This window comes from Strigops habroptila, chromosome 13, assembly GCF_004027225.2.
Source record: "Strigops habroptila isolate Jane chromosome 13, bStrHab1.2.pri, whole genome shotgun sequence".
Classification (NCBI taxonomy): Eukaryota; Metazoa; Chordata; class Aves; order Psittaciformes; family Psittacidae; genus Strigops; species Strigops habroptila.
In genome coordinates, this window is record NC_044289.2 from 379,323 (window position 1) to 396,038 (window position 16,716).

Sequence of the window (16,716 nt, forward strand, 5' to 3'; positions counted from 1 at the left end):
CCAACATAAACCAGTCCGGGATTCTATGTTGCATGCAATTCTTGTGCCACATAGTCATGCCGCTCTTCAAAACAATCCTGGACAGTCTCTGTTTACCTCAATCTCACCATCTAGGATCCCAGACAAGAAGCAGGTTGGTGAACCTATTTCCTATCCATACATCCAGTGCTCCTTAACAGCCTCACAGGTATTGCAGATTTGAAGGGGCTCTGAAACTTGACCACTTCTTCAGCTTGAGATGGAGATGCAGTAGCAGAATCACCCTCCTTCTGCACTTCACTCTTTAAACAGGGCTCAGATGGAAGAGGGAAACAGTCACCCTTCTCACCTGTAATAATCAATGATACCAAGGAAGGCTCCCTAGAGATGCCTTTACATCGGATCTAGAAGCAACAATGAATTTTCTAGTCATCACCCTGTTTTGAACCCCAGCAGGACAAAAGGATGAAAAACAGCATCTGAAAACACATACAAACCCTGGATTGTCCCGGGTCCATTTAATGGTGAGTTTGCACCTACATGATGCTAAAACGAGGCCAACACTGTCTGCCATCTCTTTACAAGATGTAAAAGCCAAGTGAATCCTTTTCAGTAATGAATTCCTGTTTGCAATGGCTCTAAATTGAAGAAAATGAGTGTTTCTTTCTCCTCTCCGAACAGCGCGGAGCCCCCATCAGGGTTGCTACGCAACCACCTCCTGCACATGGCTGATAACACTCTCCGCATTATTTCCCCGCCTGACTGCACCGTCAGAACAAAGCCAGGCTAATGAAGCTTTCAAATGCTCTTGGCTCTGCCTTTAACAGGTCAACATGGGTTTTCCTTGCATGTGTGTGACAGTTACAGCAGCGACTCGCTGTCCCCTCCAGCCAGGGATGTCTCCGGATCTGGATGGAGGAAATGCCCAACGGAGAGCGATGGACAGGCTCAGAGAAGAGCAGCAGAACACCTGACGGATGCAGCTGGCCTCCAGAACGAAGGGCAGCCACGCACACCATGAAACGGGTGGTGATGACGAGGCCCTCCGAAGCATTGAGCCGCAGGCATTACAGACCAAGCCAGACGTCCTCCGGTTCCCATTTACCCATCAGGTGTAATACCCTTATCACACCACAGCTGCTTGTGGGTGTGGGTACAGCAAGGACAAGCCTACCCATGGGCATACGTGAAAAGGGACAGGACAAAGACGATTCACCAAGTTAGGCAGCACCAGTCCCCTAAAGTCCTGAGGGATTGTTTTTTTAAACAATCTGTTTAATCTGAAATAAATTTGACTGTGCTTTTCTTACACAGCATGGCTTTAACCTGCCAGAGGGGAGATTGAGATGAGCTCTTAGGCAGAAGTTCTTCCCTGTGAGGGTGCTGAGGCACTGGCACAGGGTGCCCAGAGAAACCGTGGCTGCCCCATCCCTGGCAGTGTTCAAGGCCAGGTTGGACACGGGCTTGGAGCAAGCTGCTCTAGTGGAAGGTGTCCCTGCCCGTGGCAGGGGGTTGGAACTGGATGAGTTAAAGGTCCCTTCCAACCCAGACCGTTTTATGAAGGGAACTTCATAAGTGATGATATGGTGATTTTTTTCACCTATTTGACCCTCTTGATTGTTCATACTTGCTAGGCTGGTGAAGCTGAAGGTGTGATTACCTAGGGGATAAAGAAGGAAAAGAGGAAGAAAACCAATAGAAATGGAGGGTGTTTGTGTCCCTGTGTGGATTTTTTGGGTTAGGTTTGCAGGGTTTGGAGGAGATACAGATGCACACAGGTTCTGCTGGCCTCTTCTTGTTTATCCCAAACCTTGCTCTTGGCAGGCTGCAGTAGAAATATGCTTCAGCGGCTCTCTGTCCTTTGCAGGCTGAAGACCAGAGGCTGGTCCCCCTTGCCTGCACCTTTGGCTGGATAACCCTTTCCATGCCAGGGGGGTGAAGTGAGCCTTCAGTACCGAGCATACTTTATGTTGGTCCATGTGTGGATGCATGCTCCAAGTTGTGAATGAACTGGTTGTGACTTGTGTTGAAACTGAATCTTTTGAGCCTTACCCAGAGTTTTAAAAGTCCTGAGGAGTGCGGTTATGTACAACCCACCTGTGCTACCTCCTGTCTCAGCTCTCTGTAGTGCCTGGACAATGCAGAGAAAGTTGCTATGATCTGTGGAGATGACTGTAGTAAGCCTTCTTTGGACACAAGAGGCAGTCAGAAAGTGGAATAATTGCCTTTTACTTATAACAAACCAGCAGAGCTGGCTCAGTGTTTCAAGAGAGACAATTAAAGATATTGCATTGTTTTCTTCAAAAGGAGAAATAGACCTGGGGTTTCCCTAATGACCCTCCTGATCCTGCACTGAGCTCTCAAAGTGCCTTGTTGTGGGTTGCATTTATTATGAGCCACTTATTATCCCTAATTATTTAGCAGGGGGGAGGTCTCTCAGTAACAGGCAAAGTTGTGCCTTGATGAACACTCAGCTGTCTGTGTTTAAGATAAAATTACTGTAATTAACAAATCGATCAACCCTACTTTCGCTTTGCCCGGCTGGGACAGAACAAATGGGGAGAAATGAGACCTATTTAGCACAAAGGTAGAGGAAGGGTTTGCAGCCCTCAGGATACACAGGCTTGAAGGCTTTTTCTTGTGGTTGGTTTTTTTTTTCCCCACACAGTGCTTTTAATGTTAATGTCACATAATTGTCTTTTGTTGGGTAATTTTGTCTCCAACAAAAAGCACACGTGCTGCACTTCCTTCAGCACAGCCCAGCACGACAGAGCCAGTGCCTGAACTGCCAGGTGGGTTGTTCTGTTATAACCTAAACCCTGAGCAGGGCTGTGGTGGACCCCCTGGGTGCTCTGCTCTCCTGTGACTCTTGTCCAAAGCCCCTCTCCAGGTTCCCTGGAGCCCCTTTAGGCACTGGAGCTGCTCTAAGGCCTCCCCTTCAGGAGCCTTCTCTTCTCCAGGCTGCCCCAGCCCAGCTCTCTCAGCCTGGCTCCAGAGCAGAGCTGCTCCAGCCCTCGCAGCAGCTCCGGGGCCTCCTCTGGACTCACTCCAACAGCTCCACATCCCTCTTGTGCTGTTGCTCCAGCGCTGGATCTGGACTGCAGGGGGGGTCTCCCCAGAGCGCAGCATTTACCATGATAGGTTATTTTCAGCCACTAATGAAACGAGCCAAGAGGTTTTACCGTATTTTTATTGTTTCACTGAATAAATGGATTTTAAATAAAGCATTAAAAATTTGTAAAAAAGTTATTAAAAGCCAGAATTCAGAAGTAGGATGCACATCAGTGACTGAAAAATTCATACTTACTTTTTGATACAGAAATAGGAAAGAAAAATATAAAAGCACACCTATCATCTGGAAAGAGATGGTTTTTTTTTTTTTACATTTCCTTCCATGTTTGAGAACTGACATTTGTCTTGTGAGAACCTCCCACCAACCTGTTTTTCACAGCATGGATTCACATTGTTTGGTGTTGAAAAGAAACCCCACTCATTTGTTATTTACAGCAGCAGTGATGTAGTGTTTCCCGTTCATGTGCATTGGAAGCCAGTATGCTTAACAGAACATCCAGCATATGAGGCATATAAGAAAATGCAGTGTTATGTGATTTGCAGGGATGTAATTTAGCTTATGAAGGATCTTTGAGCTTACACTGATACGTTTCTGAGTTAGGTATTTCTTACAGTATCGCATCTCTGGCATTTACTCCTTGCTAAGCTCCATCACTGCAACAAAGATTTCCACAAGTGATGAGTGAATAGGTACCATCGATTTTTAATGCCTGATTTTAAAGCAGCTTCGTCTTTCAAGAGACACAAATCAGCCATCCTTAAGGACAGGAATCAGGTCCTTTTGGGCACAATTTCATCCCTGTAAAACAGAGGCACCTCAAAAAGCCTTGATATTGGGGTTCTGGGTCAGGGTTGGGAGGCGGGTTCTTAGCAAGTTTCTATTATGGGTACTTAAAAAGACAGCTATGAAGAGGATCTCAGCACTCAGTGCCATCTGCATCATCTCAACCAAAAAAAAGTAGACAAACGCTCTAATATATGCATCATTTCAATACATCAGCACCACTCACACCACATTCACAAGAAGTGAGGAAGAATATGGGTTACGGCTCACCTGTTCCTCAACCACGGAAAGAATTTAACCAGAGAATGAGGTTCCCTTACAACAGAAACTGGGGCTTTGAGTTAATGAACAGGGGTAGCTATACATCAGCCTGGGGGGAAAAAAAAACAGAGGGGAAGTCCAGACTGCAATGGAAAAAAAATCCTTTAACAGAAGAAATAATACTGGAGATTGTCACTAGTGCAGCTAGGATCTGACAAAGGAAATATTTTGAGTATACACTTGCAGGGCAGCCCTGCTTCTGCCACGTGAATAAATATCCAAGAGTGCTTAAAAACCGTATATAAAAAAAGATGTTGTGATTTTCAGAAATGGTGCATCTTCCATCCCCTGTCACTGCACAGTAGGTTTCCTCTTGTGAGGTATTTCAGCGTCACCACAAAGGAAAACAATACTTCTGCACTCCTCTTCCGCAAGTGCAGTTTGATTTGAGGTCGTGTGATGGTTATGCAGTGATGTGAGATGCAAACCTGCTCTCAGAGTGGTGAAGGCTCAATTCAGTACCCACTGTGCAACCAGGTACAAGCACAGACCTCTTTGTTCAGCCACTGCACATCTTAGGGGTTTTTTGATTTGTTTCTAAACAGACATGTTCACACACAATCTTCCAAAAAGAAGTTCAGTTTCTGTGGCCAGGTCAGATTACTGACCTCCAATTACCTCAGAATATTTCGTTGGTTGCCTCTTGATATATAGGTTGTCCATCAAAATAAATGCAATGGTTTACCCTGATCAATGGCAACCTGTACGTTTGTTTTTGCATCACCAGCAGAGTTGTATGGGACAGGCATCTCTTCTATCATGCACACTGCACATTTCAAAGGCTGCTGTCCATCCCATACTTTTTCCAAGGAAAGTTATTTTTTTGGGTTGCATAGATGTATTTAATGGTAGCCATTAAATACAGGATGTTGGCTTCACATCCTGTCTGGCTGTTTGGAAACATCCTTTTTCATTCTCCAAAGAATGTAAGAGTATCTTATTAGTGAAACCGAGGCTCACAACTTTTTCTGGCGATATGCAAGAGTCAACAGTGGCTCTCACCTACGGGATGTCATTAGTACCGTTGCAGCATTTGACCCCCTCCTCTAAAATGTGGGCGTGATCAAAAGAAAGAGCAAATCCAGAAGAAACAGATTACTTCTACCATCTTCAGGAGGTCATTTCTTATGTTCAATCTTTGCTGCACAATCACTGTAGCTTTCTTTGCAGGGTTTGTTGGGGGCGGGGGGGATATTTCGCTTAAAAGTAATCATACCTCCTGCAAATCCTGCTACATGATGATAATTGCTGCTTGTTATCAACACCCCTGTAGCATGTAGGGTAGGGTACTCTCACAGCCAGCTGTCATGGAAGTAGTAAATAAAGCTGGTTTTCCTTCAAAGACACAAGCATTGTCCAGTCTGTGACTATACCAGGAACATCTCTATAGCTTTTCCACACCTTCCAAAACTTCAGTCGAATGCTTCATTTTGCTCATGCTTTCCTTAGAACACCCGAGGATAAGATGGGTTTTGCTTAATTATCCACTCAGCATGGGGATTGATGTGGTACAAGTCTAAGAGGTAAGTGTCCGGGTCCAGGCAATGTTCACCTATGAAATATCAGAAAAAAAGCATTTCTTATATCCTTAGCCCTATAGTTGCTAGGTTTTGGTGCTTGTTTTTTCGTTTGAGTATTTGTTCACATTAATTTCAATATCACAACCATTCACAAGTTTTTCCACAGATCTGGAAAATTTCTAGTTATTTATGTTTAAATGAATGTACATTTCTTAAAACTCTACTAAGCCCAAGCTTTGACCTTTGTGGAAAGGTTCTCTAACATTAATACTCCATAACTTTAGCACCTGAAAACCATCATGAAATATGCTAGTGATCAAATCCAGAGACTGAATTGTTTCCAATGACTGAGCTTTTCCTCTATAGATGCTATTAAGAGAAATACAAAGAGGCAGCCAAAACACTACAGTAACCAACAGCCTCCAGAAGCAGCTGTAACAGAGCATAAGAATTCCTTCTCATTTCCAGACACCCCTAATCTGCTGCTGCAATCATATTCTTTAAGTATCCTCTCCACTTGATGACATTACCCTACTGACAAGTGGAAACTGGTGACTAATGAACATCATCAACTTGTTTAACTACATGGTTTGAGAAACCTCCACCCAAGTTAGCACAGGCTCTTTTGTGAGGATGTGGATGAAGGCAGACAGGATTCACATCTGGTACAGATGCCATGTGCCAGCCTACCACACTTAATTAAAGCCCAGATAAGAGGCACAGAATTAAAAGCCTAGTGGCATAGGATGAAGTTTCCCCTTACTTAGAGGAATGTAGTTTACTGGTTTAAGTTCTACACTTAATTCCAAACATGAACCTTTATCGTTGTGGGGAGAGGGGCTTTAACACAGTACATTTAACAGAATGGATTGTTTTTAAGATTATCAAAGTTTTGTAAGTCTCTGTCCTCAAGACTTTTGGACTCTGAGTTTCCAGTTTTCTTGACAGGCGGCTTCTGAATAAGATCCATTATTGTTATGTAGAATCCCAGGCTGGTTTGGGATGGAAGAGAGCTTAAAGCTCACCCAGTTCCAACCCCCTGCCATGGGCAGGGACACTTTCCACTAAAGGAGGTTGCTCCAAGCCCCTGTGTCCAACCTGGCCTTGAACACTGCCAGGGATGGGGCAGCCACAGCTTCTCTGGGCACCCTGTGCCAGCGCCTCAGCACCCTCACAGGGAAGATTTATTTTTTCCCTTTGGAAGTGCAGAATTCCACTTTTCCACATACTTGCACTATAAAGGCTTTGCAGTGAGGGCTGGAAGACATATGAACTATCAAATCAAGAGCTTTGCCAGGTGCTGTTTGCTGTGGGTGAGATTGACAATTGTGTTCTACCTTTTGGAGCCCTGCTCCAAATCTCAACATTTTTGTAACTCCTTCCTAAGACAAGTTAAGCATAAATACTGAGTATCAGAGTCCTTATTTTCAGTTACCACTCAAACTTACCAATATTGCCCCCCACTTCATACAGCAGCAAGTTTGTGCACTCCATTGAGTTGTTACTGCAGAGAGAAAAACACACTGAAGTTAAAGCTCTGCAAAAATCAGATTAGGTACTTTAGCAATGTTTCTTCCAAATTAATTGCTTATGGTTCAGAAGCCAACAATGGTCAAGGAAGCTACAGGCCATGGTACAGAGACCTTGCTATTTGTCCTAACAGTGCAGCTCTTGACAGACACCCAAAATTGGGAAAAAAGAAACCAAAGCAGATATTCCTCACTAGTAGCAAGAAGCGCACTATATGCAAACACTGACTATTCAATAGGTAGACAACCAGCATAAATACCAAAGTTCACTGGCAACATTCCTCTAGAGCTGATGGCCTGTTCAAGAGAAGCTCATCTGCAGGAAGACTTTAGCAGCTGTAGTAGCTTATTAGTGACCCATATTCAGCCAACTTCCCATCCACATTCTCTGTCTAGACATCTGCCCAGGGACACAGTCAAGAGATGCAAAAACTAACACTTTACCTACTAAATACAGTCTGCAGGCATGGTGACAAGAGGGGGCAGGAATTCAGCTCATTTTTTTGGTTATTTCAGCGATTCACCACTGAAGCAGAGTTTATTTTAGGAAATCCCTATATTAACATGTTGGAAATACTATTCCAGGCAAATAATTTGCACAGGTCATGTTCTCCTCCAAGAGAGCTAGAGTTTCTTGTGCAGGGTCAGTGTTATTCCCCTTTCCCTCCCTCAGCAAGGATGCTAAAGCTCACCTGCCATCCAGCAGCCCAGAGGGAACTCCTGAGCTCCTGACAGCCAGAGCACAGTGATGGAATCACTCAATTGAACTAATATTTGCTTGCCCCATCCAACACACTATTCCCAAAGCTTACAGTAGAGGAGCAGAGAACAGTCTCCTAATTACTCATTGAGCCACCGCATAAGGTTCCTTCAAGGCCAGGTCAGATGGGGCTTGGAGCAACCTGCTCTAGTGGAAGGTGTCCCTGCCCATGGCAGGGGCTTGGAACTGGATGAGCTTTCAGGTCCCTTTTGACACTAACCATTCTAGGATTCTTTGATCAGCTCTGCCAGAAGACCGAAAACAGCAACTAGACCTCCTAGTGCTTCCTTTTCTTATTTTTTAATTTTTAAAAGCAAAGAAAAAGCTATTTACCACTTGAGGAGGTTGACAGTGTTAACAACGTTCCAGCCACGCTGGCACATGTTCTTTTGAAACTGCCTCAAGACATCAGCAACTCTCGTTGCATTGTTCAAATGCACTTCTAGTGGATCCTTCAGGAGAAGCGACGCATGGACTTTCACAATCTTGCAAGGCTAAACAAGGCAGGCAAAAAAGAAGAAAGTGCTTAAGGAAAGACTTTGTTATCAGCTAAAACATTAAGTTTCAAATTAGATTGGAGAACGTCAAGAATTAAACCTATCCCGCCAGCAGTTCAGAGAATTTAGGATTCTTTCTTATCCCAGACATTCTATAGGCTGGAAGCTTATAGAAGCATCAAGGTGAGCCTTATAAAGAATTCATCAGTACTTTGGTGCTGTGGTTGGGGAGAAAAGCAGCGCTCTCATTCAGCGTGCGCTGGTGCTCCCTGCTGTTCAAATACAGCACCGGCACCAGAAGCATCACAAGCTTTGATGAAAATAGGACTTGTCGGAATAAATTCTGACAAACTGTCAAGCTCTATTTTCTCAAGACTGTTTTCATCTATTCCTTCATGAAGAAACTCCTCAGACCTTTTGTAGAGAACACCAGGATCCCCCCTGATCCAGCTCTGGGACAACAACACAAGAGGGATGTGGAGCTGCTGGAGCAAGTCCAGAGGAGGCCCCGGAGCTGCTGCGAGGGCTGGAGCAGCTCTGCTCTGGAGCCAGGCTGAGAGAGCTGGGCTGGGGCAGCCTGGAGAAGAGAAGGCTCCTGGAGGGGAGACCTTAGAGCAGCTCCAGTGCCCAAAGGGGCTCCAGGAAACCTGGAGAGGGGCTTTGGTCAAGGGCCTGTAGGGACAGGCCAAGGGGAATGGCTTTAACCTGCCAGAGGGGAGATTGAGATGAGCTCTGAGGCAGAAGCTCTTCCCTGTGAGGGTGCTGAGGCGCTGGCACAGGGTGCCCAGAGAAGCTGTGGCTGCCCCATCCCTGGCAGTGTTCAAGGCCAGGTTGGACACAGGGGCTTGGAGCAACCTGCTCTAGTGGAAGGTGTCCCTGCCCGTGGCAGGGGGTTGGAACTGGGTGAGCTTTAAGGTCCCTTCTAACCCAAACCATTCTATGATTCTATGAAACATTAAACTGTTCTAATGGGGTCTGATCTGCAGCAAGTTAATTTTGCAATCCCAAATCCTCTGCAAAACCAGTGTATAACACTGAAACTGAGACCGGTGCTACTTAGTCCCAAGTATTGGTCATCTGTTTGACTGCCTGAACAGTACTTGCACTCTCTGAAATGACAGCTCCTTCCACAGTGAGATGCTTCCTTGACAAGGCAAATTTTAGGCAGATGTCATCTCAGTATCCCAACTCACACAGAAAGGTGGGGGATGTACTCGCTTGTGTGCTGGCTCTCCATGTATCATAGAATGGTTTGGGTTGGAGGGGACCTTTGAGATCATCTAGTTCATATTTAAGCATATTTAAGCTTTTTAATTCCACCTGCAGACTCCATCTAGCTTGTGTCCTTAGAGCATCCCAGTTGCACCACCACTGCTATGCAATACTTAAAATCCAGCACTGCATGAAGTAACCTACTTCCTACAGACCTACTTTTCTTAAGCAACAGTGTCAACCAAAGGAAAAGGCAGAATGACACCAAGGATCTTGTCTCAAATTTGATATTCAGATAGATCTGGTTGTAGCATCTGTTTAAAAATCTCAGTCTCCACCAAGACAAGGAGGAGCAGAACCATTTCATTTATCTCTCCTTTTAAGTGGAAAGAACCTTGTCCCCAAACTCTCCCACATAGATCAGCAGAATTATGGAGTAAAAAGAAAATTAGATGCAAAACATGCTTTTATACTGCTGTACTAGCCTAATTTTTTTCTTTAGGTTCACGAAATTAAGTCTGCATTTATTATGGCAGACATATCTCTCTAAACCCATGGGACACCTAAAGCCAGATGAATTCTGCTCTGCACATGAAGTAAAGACCAGCGTTTCTGCTTCTGGTCTCTTCCCCCCTCACCTGCAACCATGCAGCACCTTCATGAAGTTTTTTGTGGCATGAAATTTACTTAGTGCTCTTGCTGTTAGAATCAGGTTTTGCCACAACCTAGCCAAGAGGGAAGCTCTTTCTCACTGTTCTGCAGATTTTTCTCCCTCTTGCTCTTTAAAGAGCATCGCTCCTTACAGTTTTCCAAGTTCTCATGAAAGCATTGACACTCTTGTGAAAGGGCTCAGTTTTTCCAAGCCCTAGCTCACCTCTGCCTGGTTCTTTTTCACCTTGTCTTTATCAGCATGAATCTTCCGCAACAAATGTTTAATTCGCTTGTCACAGAACTGGTACCTTTTGCTATTGCTCTCGTTCAGCTTTCTCACTTGAGCTACCAGAAAAGAGGAGACCTGGGCAATGGAGAAGGGAATAAATAGGAATTAAATCAAGCAGAGATGAGGATGCCATTTAAGAACCTAAACTTTATGAAGCTCCTTAAGTAGACATGATATCTATATACTTTGAAAACAGTTAGTCTTGGAATTCAGCCAGAGACTTGGCCTATAGATACTTAACTCTGAAATTTCCAAGACTATCCCTTCCTCTATTCCAATTCTAACCAGACTGAGACACTGCTACATCATACCACAAAACACCAGGGCAACTTACTGTCCAAAGCAAATCCTGGTAATGGATCATCATCCGCACAACATCAGCAGCCCCCTCAGCCAGCTGCTTCTCCTTCCCTTCAGGGATCTTGTCTGGCAGTCCCTTGTGCATGAAGAGGTTTGGGGCCATGACTGTGGAAACGTTCCAGAGGTTCATTTTGTTGTTGTTCTCCCTGGCAACCACTTTGCTGAGGAACTCAAGTAGAGCCTAAAGAGAGGGGAAGAGACTTACGACATCCATTACTAATAATGCTCAAGAACTACTGTGGCAATTACTGGAGAGATCACTTAACTAGCGTTTTTTCTTGATACCTATGAGCAAATCCTATTTCTCCAGCCAAGAAGTTCAGTGAATAGTTCCTAACACTAGAATAGCAACAAATAACCACACCAAGCAGAGAGATAGTTTGTCCAGCATTCACAAATCAGGAGACACAGCCTGTGTGGGACGCACATGAGCTCTTTCTTACTCCTTGGCAGGTGGCAATTTACGACAAGTCCAGTCATAAAAGATACGGAATTCAAAGCTGCCCCTCCTCCTTCCCCCAAGTATCCTCTCAAAGCTATTCCCAGATATGGAAAAATAAACTCTTTTAGATCATCTCTTCTGCCTCATGTCTCCACCAAAGCCACGATGAGTGATAGATCATCTTTGACTGGATTCTGAATTCCAGAGTCTGCAGGGTGGTAACTCAGCCTTGCCTTTACCACCTGGAAGCTGAACTACTCAGGAGAAAAAAACCTCAAAGAAAGCAGCAGCACCCACCACATTTCTTCTAAAGCACAGAAGGGCAGAGGCTGTGCACTGCCAGCACAGCCAACCCCATCAGCATCTATTCTTTCAATTGAGAGGCCTCCTGATCAGAACAGGGAAGTTAAAAGCTTAACAGCTTTTTTGGGTTTTTTTGGTTTTTTTGTTTTTTAAATTGAAACTATCTTTCACAGATGATAATACCACAAACCATGATCAAAAGACTGAATTTCTTTCCCTGTACCTTAGCATGCCCACAGACAATGTAAGACCTGTGCATCTTTCACTTCATACTGAAATGCTTTAACACACTGAAGGGGAAAAGCATGTTTCTGAACACGATGCTGGATGCTGCAAGACCACATGGAATCCTACTGCTTTTCAGTTTGTACCTACAAGGCAGACTATGCTTACAGCTTACGTTCTCTGCACAGCCTGTTTGCCTGCTCTCCCCCATCATAGCTGTCCATTCTCAAGCCAGCGAAATAAAACCAAGGAGCATGATGTTTGTTATTTACAAAAACTGACAGTTTCCTCGAATAAAAACCTGGAACAAGACCACATTTTTCCAGTTAAATCCATAACAGGTAGTTACCTTTAGAGTGTTTCTGTTGGGCTCTGGCAGAATCAGGATCAGAAGGTTCAGAGCTTGCAATCTTTGCTTCAGATCTGGAATATCTAATGAGGGAGAGCAACAACTGGACAGAGAATTCAAGCTTCTGACATTTATTTTTTCTTTTGAACAAGGGAATCCCCCAAGGAATATGGCAATTACTTGTAATGTTTGCCACTAGGCTTTGAGGCCTTGTTTTACACAAGCAAATCAAACTCAACCTGCCCTTTACGAAGTGAACTACTTGTGTTTTAGAAGACTGGCTGATTTGCTTTGGAGTACACAGTCTACCAGCAAGTCTGATGCCCGTGAAGGGCACCAAAAGACCCCGTAATCCCCCATTTCTTGAACAACAGAAATTGTGCACTTAAACAGTTAGCTGAACACATTCAAACCATCTATTGAGGCACAAACCTCAAAATAAGGTACTTGCAGAACACTGCATTACTTGCAGACAATCCAAGACCCTGCACCCTGGCCAGTTGCCCCAACTCAGCCTGAATATCATTATATATTAATTTGTCCTAATTTCTAGTAGCAACCTTTCAGCCTCAAATGAAACAACGTAATTTAAGACCCCAGGACGGTGTTCCTATACAAAGATGTATGAAACCAGCCACCAGTGACTATGAATCTCAGGCTGATACACAGTAGTACATACAGCACCAAGCACGCTAAGTTTGGCTATGGTTCATATCAAAGCATCACAGACTGGTTTGGGCTGGAAGGGACCTTAAAGCTCATTCAGTTCCAACCCCCTGCCATGGGCAGGGACACCTTTCACTAGAGCAGCTTGCTCCAAGCCCCTGTGTCCAACCTGGCCTTGAACACTGCCAGGGATGGGGCAGCCACAGCTTCTCTGGGCACCCTGTGCCAGCGCCTCAGCACCCTCACAGGGAAGAGTTTCTGCTTAAGAGCTCATCTCAATCTCCCCTCTGGCAGGTTAAAGCCATTCCCCTTGGCCTGTCCCTACAGGCCCTTGTCCAAAGCCCCTCTCCAGGTTTCCTGGAGCCCCTTTAGGCACTGGAGCTGCTCTAAGGTCTCTCCTTAAGAAGCCTTCTCTTCTCCAAGCTGAACAAGCCTGTCTCCATAGGACATAACGTGCTCTGTATTCCTGTTGAATCCACAGGCTCCCAACACACCTGGCAGCAGAGCACAAGACCAGCAGAGCTCTGCAAAAACACGCAAACCAGCAAACTGATGCTTAACAGCCAAAGCAGGGACTCACTTTGTACAGCAGCAAAAGCAGGGAGGTACTCTGCTGTCAGCAGTGGGGCTGGCAGCTCCCTTATGAATCTTTTCAGTAGCCCAGACACATCATTCTGGTGGACTGCATCCCAGTGGAAAAGGCCAGTATAGAAGTCCCTTTCTAGCTTCTGTTCCAGACTCTATCCAGAAAAGATAGAATTTATTACATGCTTTAATAAGCAAATACAAGGGAAATTCTGTAGCTGAGCACTAGAAGGGCAACCCATCAAGTCAGAAGAGTGCAGAGATCCCCACAGCAGACACTCCCAGAATTCCCTCACAGCAGACACTCCCAGATTTTCCAGCAATGAAAGTTTCAGTTGTATTGGGAAGGGAGACGAGACAATTCAGGTTATTTAGACAACTGCTTCAGCAACATGCTCCCTGATCACCTCTGACACTTTCAGACACTACTGAAGAACTCATACCTTGATTCTGGTCTGGGATCCAGAAACTCTCAAAATGCCTTCTGTTTCAAGTCCTCTCTTTTCCAAGCAGGATAGCAGCTATTAAAGTGGAGGGGGAAAGAAAGCTCTTAGGCACAAATGATGAGAAGTCTGCCTTTCCTTATCGCAGCCTTCCTGACTGAGGATCACAATGAAACCAGAAGAGAACTTACTGCCTGGAGTATCAGAGGAACCTTAGTGTTGGGGAGCAGTTTTTGGTCATTTTCTAATAGGGTGTTGAGTGGAACTCCAAAGAGTCTTTTATCTACAACAGAAACAAGAGGCTTTAAGTCTGTATCACCTCTAATACAGGTGTAAGGAATATATCCACCACTGCAGACTAAGATGACACATCTTGTAAGCACAGAGACTGGAGAAAAAGAGAGGAAGAGTTAAACAGGCCAAGTGCATTTGGTAGGACACATAAATGAAGTGCCAGGTCTTGATGTCATGATCCAGTGACTTCCAAGAGAAATTCTGATAAAGGAAAACACACTCGTCACAGGGTTTCTTATCAAAGACTCTCTCTGTTGTAACATTTGAAACACAAACCTATGACAAGATCAGTGTTAAAATGAAACCAAACACCAAAGGCACACACACACAAAAAAAATTAAGATGACATACAACTAACCTGTTGTTTTCAGCTTTGCTGCTTTGTTTCTCTTCAGCTCAAAGCCCAGGATATCACAGAGAGCTGTTAGTTCAATAAGAGCCAGTGTGGGGATCTTCTTCATGTCCTGAGCAGACAGATCTCCAATCCTGGTTACTCCAAGTCTGCCCTTGGGGATCTTAAATTTCTAAGGAAACACATACACATCCAAAAGGTTCACTGCACGTTATCACTACTAATCCTACCAGTTATCAAGTTTTGCTGCATTTTTATCATTCCTTACTATAACCAGCCACAGAATCATAGAATAGTTTGGGTTGGAAAGGACCTTAAGGTCATCGAGTTCCAACCCCTCTGCCATGGGCAGGGACACCTAACACTAAACCATGTCACCCAAGACTCCATCCAACCTGCCCTTGAACACTGCCAGGGATGGGGCAGCCACAGCTTTCTCTGGGCACCCTGTGCCAGCGCCTCACCACCCTCACAGTAAAGAATTTCTTTATATCCAACTTGAACTTCCCCTGTCTAAGTCTGAACCCATCACTTCTTGTCCTATCACTCCAGTCCCTGATGAAGAGTCCCTCTCCAGCATCCTTGTAAGCCCCCTTCAGATATTGGAAGGCTGCTCTGAAGTCTCCACGCAGCTTCTCTTCTCCAGGCTGAACAGCCCCAATGTTCTCAGCCTGTCTTCATACAGGAGGTGCTGCAGCCCCTGACCATCCTCGTGGCCTCCTCTGGACTCGCTCCAACAGCTCCCTGTCCTTTTTATGTTGAGGACACCAGAACTGTACACCTATTCATTCTCCTGTTTTCAATACCAGACGAATGTCCAAAACTACTTTTATTTCTACTCAACCCACAGTTGAATAAATACTTTCTCTTTTCAGTATTGCTCTTTAATCACATTGGACATCCCAATTTATGTAAATTAAAGACAGCATGATACCCACCCTGATCCACCTGAACTTTGGAAGCAGCCCAGTACATTTGCGAAGAAAAAAACCCCATTAGAATTATGAGTAAGAAAGCCCAGTTATTCTCCTCTTTTCAGTGGGAATGACCTAGAACCACATCAAAATAGCTAGTTTCATGCATAAGCCTTACTTCTTTTGACCCTCCACTACACGATGGTTGTCCTTGCCCAACAGTGCATCGATAACTGCACTACCTGTCCAAAAATACCTAATATAGACCCACTGCAGCACTAGTCATAGAGGATGTTTCCAAGAGCTGATCATACACCTGAATCACGTCTTGTACCCCTCTCAACCAGAAGAGACTAATAAGTTCTAACATAAGAAATTCCTTCAGTGCTTACAGTTAGGGCGTTGCCATCCTTTAACTTCCTAGGTTCAGAAAGGAATGATCCCTTGAGCAGGACAGCTGCTTGCTCCGAGTAGGCAACATCCATGTTGAACATCTCCTCTTTTCCAGGGTTTCGAACTGTGCAGGAGTAATCCTGGGTTTCTGCTACAGAGGAGAAATTATCGTGAATTTCAGAAAGCCAGAAGGGTGAAGCTTAGAAAACAAGTGTGCTAAAAAAAGCTTGAGAGACATTTGGGTGCCACTGCTTTTAAAAAAATCCTACACACTAACATTTGAAAACAGTGTTCTCATCGCACAGTCCTGAGATTGCTCAGTAGGGGAAGGTTAACTTAAAGCCATAACATTACGGCTATAATCACCCTACAATCACCAGATCACTGGTAAGACATGAGCATAGCCTTAAATTAAAGGACATCCTATGGCTAATGTCTCTTCACACAATTGTCTGTGGTGTCTGGAGGATTTCACCACACGATCTTTGCTAGACTGACATTATTTGCATCTTGAATGGCTTTCTTGAAGAGTTATAGTTATCAGTTTGAGCAGCAATTCCTAACAACACTAGAGCCTGGAGAAGTCTGTGAAATCCACAACTGCGGATAACCATGTACGCAAAAATAAATTAACATTTTTTTTTAAAAATCACCAAAAAAAAGCCACCAAAAAACCCCAGAAACCCCCAAAACCACAAACAGGGCCAATGTTTCAGAGCCCAGATTAGTGTAATGTCCCTTCCAGTTCCAGCCCCACTTCAGATCCTGGTCCTGTT

The 16,716-nt window shown here is 44.5% G+C and overlaps 1 protein-coding gene across 2 annotated transcripts in view; it reads right to left on the reverse strand.

Annotated features, from left to right (window-relative positions):
* Positions 1 to 3,151: 3,151 nt before the first annotated feature.
* ARHGAP40 (Rho GTPase activating protein 40) overlaps positions 3,152 to 16,716 on the reverse strand; it is a 45,788-nt gene continuing 32,223 nt past the window's right edge. The window contains exons 5-15 of one of the 2 annotated variants that reach the window (XM_030503380.1): positions 15,940 to 16,091; positions 14,640 to 14,805; positions 14,179 to 14,270; positions 13,988 to 14,065; positions 13,540 to 13,699; positions 12,294 to 12,376; positions 10,949 to 11,155; positions 10,549 to 10,689; positions 8,299 to 8,459; positions 7,125 to 7,180; positions 3,152 to 5,708 (exon numbers count right to left, since the gene is read on the reverse strand). In XM_030503380.1, the coding sequence (XP_030359240.1) occupies positions 5,602 to 5,708; positions 7,125 to 7,180; positions 8,299 to 8,459; positions 10,549 to 10,689; positions 10,949 to 11,155; positions 12,294 to 12,376; positions 13,540 to 13,699; positions 13,988 to 14,065; positions 14,179 to 14,270; positions 14,640 to 14,805; positions 15,940 to 16,091 (1,403 nt within the window). In that variant the 3' untranslated portion in view covers positions 3,152 to 5,601. The remainder of the gene's footprint in view (positions 5,709 to 7,124; positions 7,181 to 8,298; positions 8,460 to 10,548; positions 10,690 to 10,948; positions 11,156 to 12,293; positions 12,377 to 13,539; positions 13,700 to 13,987; positions 14,066 to 14,178; positions 14,271 to 14,639; positions 14,806 to 15,939; positions 16,092 to 16,716) is intronic. The other variant, XM_030503381.1, reaches the window with a different exon arrangement.